Below are 6,093 nucleotides of genomic sequence, written 5' to 3'. Positions count from 1 at the left end.
CACAATGGTTCAGTTTAGCTGTGTTGGTCTGACCACATTCAGTGTCACAGGACAATCCTCTCGTCATCACACTAATAAAACATTCACCAGTGACACAGTCTGGTTAAAAGCACTTGTTTATTGGTTACAATATCAACTCATGGCAACATCTTTCACTGAGCCACTGTACAAATACAAAGAAAAAGATCCATCGTGGAAAAAAAAAAAAGCTATAAACAGAGTTCATAGCATGTGATTTTTTTTTTCACAGGGAAGTCTTTTTACAACAGCACTGTTAAAGAACAAATGGCACAAGTCCCTGGTTTTTTTTCATAGCTTAAATAAAAGCTTTAAGACTGTTTCTGAATACATACACAATCCAAAGGCAGTGCAGAATCACTTCATAATTGGTAACATTACCAAAGTTTTCCAAAGTAGTCAGCAACAAGTTTAAAAAAAAAAACGAAACCTAGCTGATGAGAAATACTGGAAACTAAAGGCAAATTAAAATCAAGCATGTTTAGAAGCATTTTGTTTTGGACTCCTTTGGATGTAATATGTACTACAAGTGTTCAGATGCTTTTATTTTAAAAAGGAGAAAAACACAAATAGAGCACCATTGTGTAAGTAAAACAAAGGCTTGAAATATCTAAGACTATTCCACCGAAGTCCATATTAGTTAAAACCTAAACATACTGTGTGGTATAAGAATGTCAGGCACATGTAATCTGTTATCAGTTATATCAATTAGTAACACTGTTCACACATTTACCATAACAACACTGCATTAACATTCTGCATGTATTTTACATAACCAGCAATTGGATAAAAAGGCTCGTGGTGCCTCTGAAGTGTAGGAAGTAGTTTTACCAGCATGCATGCCAGATTACTGTGTACAAAGTGCACCATCAACCCATGCTTAATTACTTGTACAGGAAATGCTATCTCAAAAATCAGTCATTCTGCTACACAACCATTTATACCAACTAGTCGAATTAGCCAATACTCTCACCAACATCTTAAAGCACAGCACTAAACCTAGTGGAGGTGACAGTGTCCTCAAGGAGGAAAGACTAAGCACTTTTGGAATGTTTTCACAATGTTTTCATTCCACCCTAAAGAATGTGAACTTCATTGTGGGACAAGCGGTTACACTAACTGAATTAAAGAATTAACTATTTCCAACCCATGCATTACAGTAAGCACACTAGGACCAGCTGTTACATCAATTCAGCTTTGCCAAGGCAAGGTCAGGCCCTCTCCTTCGGCAGGGGGAAAAGCCCATTTAATCCACGTTCCATTTCAAATGGTATATATTGTTGTCAATACATTGAACTATCAGGTCTGCCAGATACTGCAACGTATCTGCAATTTACCAAGGCAGAGGATAGCGATGTTTGGAAGGAAAAAAGCTCTGGAGACAGATGGAAACAGGCCCACGTTACTGGAGGAAGCAAGTATACATCAGCAAGATGCCATGTAGAAGCTTTTCATGGTTTTCAGCATCTCAACCACCATCTCTACCAATAAACAGGTGTCCCAGTCTGCACGGGAAGAAGCCCAGGTTGGGTGCTTGCCTGATCAGTGTTCTCTATTGCCAAGTTAAAGCAACATTAGAAAATGCTGACCAAAAAAAAGTACCTGAATAAAATAAATCTTGTTACATGAAGCACAGTTCTGCTTTCCAAGCCATAACCGACTGACTTTTTAGAAGAGAGGCTGGGAAAGGGTCACCTTGCCACCACTGTTTTGGCACAATGTTCTTAGTTACTCCATTTCTGTAATTACACAAGTTAGCTGAAATTCAGATAATTACGTAGTTGGCAACAAACTTTAAAAGACAGGTTAAGATGTACCCACTAGTGGTGCCAAATCCACTGTGTGAGTGAGTGTGCTGTCATGGCACACAGAAATCACACAAGCTGCAGTAAACTGAAGGCACATACCATTTTCTTTGAGATCCAAATCTCGGAGTAAAACCTGCGAAGGGTCATTTTATTCCCTTCCTTGTATTAGGAAGAGTGTGAGCTTTTACCATTAAACCCACATCCATTTCAGCAAGGGCATCAATCGCAAAAAGTCACTGATGGCTGTTTAAAAAGGAAATACCACCGTCTGCACAAGTTCATTATTTGACCTCATATAATAACAATGTGTTACATCTGTAGGCTTTAAAAAAAAACAAAACAAAACAAACTGAACTGTACAGGCCAGTAATTAAACAGCAAACGTCACCTTGGCAGAATCTATCGCAAGCTTTCTACAAGTTCCCAAGAAGCACCCGATACTGTTACCCCGGTTCTGCTCAGGCTTCTTCCAGGTTTCCTCATGCACTGACGCCAGAGGAGCCACCTCAGGACCTGCAGCACTACAACCACTGGTTAACCCAACGGCAAAAGCTGGCCCACAGGTGTATGATGCTTTTGGAAACCTCATTAGCAAGTAGTTGGTGTTATTTATTTGAAAAGCAGCTGAATCCAACAGACAACTGCCCATCCAACAGTGATATTTGCAGTAACACCTGTATGAGCCATCACCACGTTTACAGTCTACCTGAACTTTTAAGAAAAGTTATATACATTTGTAAAATTGTTTTTGGAGTTTTGCAAGTAGAAACTAGTTTTAATACCAGAACATAAAAATGGCATCTGTCTTCGCAACGGTGTTGACTAGGAAACTGGTTCAAAACACACCTCTATGGAAAAAAATTTTTAAAAAAAAGAATATTTTCTTAAAATTCCTTTGTAACAAGTTTCCAGAATGATGCACTCAAGGCAGCTGTGAGTTAAAAAACAATAATCAAGTGCACCACTAAAAAATAAACTAAGTCTGCAAGATCCCAAAGAGCTGCTCGCTTAAGAGAGTAACAAGAATTCCATAGTAGTTCTGTTAATGCAGACAGATCATAAAACAAAATGCTGAGGAATTCCTGTGACATACAATATAGTGTGATTTTTTTTTTTTTTTGGTCCTACACCACAGTCTGCTGTTAGTAAAGGTATACTTCTCCAGCACAAGATGCGCCTTTTTCCTTTTGTAAAAGTGAATTTACTGTGATTGACTGGTACATTTATTGGCACCTTCACCATTATAGACATGGCAGGTTTACAGGCACAGTCTGGAAGTACTGAAATTTAGGATTACAAACGTCAGAAACTTGACAAATAATCACCTCAGCCACAAATCTGGTTTGGTATATTACAAGATACCGGGCACTTATATTTACTACCTGACCCAGAGATACCCAGACTCCCTGTAACTTCAGCTGAGGACAGATTAACTTTATCTTCCAAACCCAATGATTTAAAATTCACGTATCTTTAAAAAGTAAGTCACTTAAGAGAAGCCAATAGACTTAATTCCCCTTTCCAAAACCGCCACAGACATCCAGATTCCCAAGAGAACATCCATTGCGAGCGCAGGCATGCTGCCAGGCACCAGAAAGTTAAGCGATCTTCCCGGGTAGTTTCAAATGGGCATCAGTCACTTGATTTTCCTCTATCTACACTCAACTGTACTTTATCAGAACCTATCATTTATAAGCAACTGGCATCAAATTCAGAACAAAATCAGGAACAGGAGAGGAAATGGCTATTTACAGTGACAGAGCTGCAGAACAGTTAGCATCTAATAAGCCACCATGGTACAGATCTCTGTGGCCACAGGAGAACAAGCAAGTCACTAAGTCTATAGTATGAAGCTTTAAAGGGTCACACAGGTAAGTAAGGTTATTTGGTTCATTGTAAGTTACACAACTCCTTTTATAATTCACACTGCACATAACTGACAACAAGCGCTTTTGGTTGTGGTATGCTTTGGCAACCTCCTAATTTGGAGGGGGATTACAGGCGATTAACTGCACATTTAAATCTTTAGGAATTTAAGCAAAGTCCTCCTGAATTTCTCAGTTGATTGTGGTAATTGAGCAAGCTTTGCGAATACACTGCTTTCTGCACACTGAGCATCACGCCAAATCATTTTGTTAGTGCAAATCAGCTAGAGTTTGTGATGGGCCAAAACTACCTCATTGAGTTAGAGCTGAATTGTCAAAAGGAAAAGCACTCAGCCACTTAACGGCAGCAATGCAGGTCACTGGGCTTCCATACCCAAGGACCGCGTGGAATAACTGATGCAAAAAGCTGCAGTAAGGAAGCTAATACCTCTGGAACTGGATGGTTTTTTAAATATATATTTTATTTTTTAATTATTTTTGCTGTTGTTACAAGTCTGCCTGGCGTTAACTCCTTGGTGTTTGGAGGCCATGACTGCCAATGGATGAACCAGGAACCACTGGCTTGAAGGAAGAACCCCCATGATTAAAAATAGGCAAGCAGGTCAAGAAGTGAGTGAATAAGGCGGTAGGTATTAACTGGGAGTCTCCAGGGCCTTTAAAAAAAAATTCAAATGCCTTCCATTATAAAAACACATACATACCATTGGCTTCACTTTATCTACAGTAAATTCACAAAAACATTTAAAACAGCAATCTAGTTCATCCACTACAAAACTCAGAAGTGACATCTCCGGTTAAAAGCAAAGCTATAAATGTAGTTCCTTAAAAAATGCAAACATATTTCTTTACATACAGACAAATGTTACATGATTGGCTGCTATAATGTGTATATTCTGTTATGTACAAAAAAAAAAAAAAGTACAGGATTAGCAGACTGAGCACAAGCAAAAACCCTTCAAGGACAATCTAACCAAACCACCAAAAACAAAAAGACTGGCTCTTAGTTTGTCGGTCACCATGATTATGTGTGCTGGCCCCTTTTAAAAAGTCAGTGATTTCTTCCCCCCTCCCCTATTTCTTCACTTGATTTTTATTCTAGTTTACAGAAAGCCTTTTTGTGTAATAATCAGTGAATAGAAAAACTTCACCTGCAAATACAAGGTAGAAATGTTATTTCACAGCTATAGGCTGCAGCATTGATCTCTCCAGATCTCAAATGGAGAATGTACATGTTTGGCTCCCAGTTAATTCCAGATTCTGAGAAAACTGTCCCAAGACCCTGTAGCTACAGCCATGCCGTCATCAGTAACACCTAAACAGCTGACACGGTTGTCATGGCCAGCAAGGACACCTGAAAAAGAAGAAGCAATGAAAGTTAATATTCACGGGATGTCAAGCTGTTACTCTGCTCTCTCAGGTAAGTCTTCAAAATTGCTAAAAAAAGATGTAATGCAAGATGTAAACATTGTCTTTGTCCTTACCCTGAAGAATTATATACATCACAACAGCCATATCACGAAACTCAATAATGAGGTTTTTAAAAATATGTACACACAATATTGCCTCCATTTTCTCTCTGCCCTTCTTTCTTTCTTCTTTCTGCCCCAAAGATCTCCTCACCCCTAATCAGGCTCTCTACTGTTTTTTCCCTGCTTTCAGCAATGATCTCCACAATTTCAGCCATCAAGTACTTCCAAAATCAAATGTGATGTCTTCTGACAGTGCCCTGGATACACGAACTACCCTGAGTTTCCCATGTTTTGCCCACCCCAAGGATCAGAACCACCCCCATGTATCGTGTCAGAAAAGCAGCAGTGTACCCTGCTTCCCGCCTTGTTTTTGCTTTCCTTCCACCCACTCTTGCACTTGCCTGCTCTCCCACATCCAGGTCCCTTAAGGAACAGGATTAATTTTCAGTCTGAACAGCAGAATCAAGGTTCAGAACTGAACCAGACCCCATCATTTAAATTACTGTAAAAAGTGAGAAAGATGTAGCTCTGCTATAAACACGCTGTCTGTCCTGACAGAAGTGACTAGTTCAAGGACTAAAAGTGTCCACTTCCCTCCCAACAGCAGGAAATTATGGTCCCCAAAGCAAAAAGACAACTGTAACTTCCTACTAGCTGAATTACTTCCTCTGATGGGTGCAAAAGTCAATGCAAATGTATGATTTTGTATTACTTAATTTCATACACTTCAGTGAAACAGCTTTTCTGCAGGCGTGACTTAATTTTGGAGGCTGTTCCTCAGCCTCAAGAGCTGGTATCTTCCAGAACACAGATATATAATGACCAATACCCAACAAAAGGAGTGTTTCCCTGACTGGAGCATTTACTCCACATTTCATATAGATGAAACCATAACGCAATGCAGCAACTGGA

General features: G+C 39.4%; 1 protein-coding gene across 4 annotated transcripts in view; it reads right to left on the bottom strand.

Annotated features, from left to right (window-relative positions):
* Window positions 1-3,004: 3,004 nt before the first annotated feature.
* The window catches only part of GNB4 (G protein subunit beta 4), a 72,984-nt gene continuing 69,895 nt past the window's right edge, over window positions 3,005-6,093 (bottom strand). For all 4 annotated transcript variants that reach the window (XM_054835752.1, XM_054835754.1, XM_054835755.1 and 1 more), the window contains exon 10: window positions 3,005-5,063. In XM_054835752.1, the coding sequence (XP_054691727.1) occupies window positions 4,957-5,063 (107 nt within the window). In that variant the 3' untranslated portion in view covers window positions 3,005-4,956. The remainder of the gene's footprint in view (window positions 5,064-6,093) is intronic.

Source organism: Grus americana, chromosome 9 (genome assembly GCF_028858705.1).
Source record: "Grus americana isolate bGruAme1 chromosome 9, bGruAme1.mat, whole genome shotgun sequence".
Taxonomy (NCBI): domain Eukaryota; kingdom Metazoa; phylum Chordata; class Aves; order Gruiformes; family Gruidae; genus Grus; species Grus americana.
This window is presented reverse-complemented; position numbering and strand designations above follow the sequence as displayed.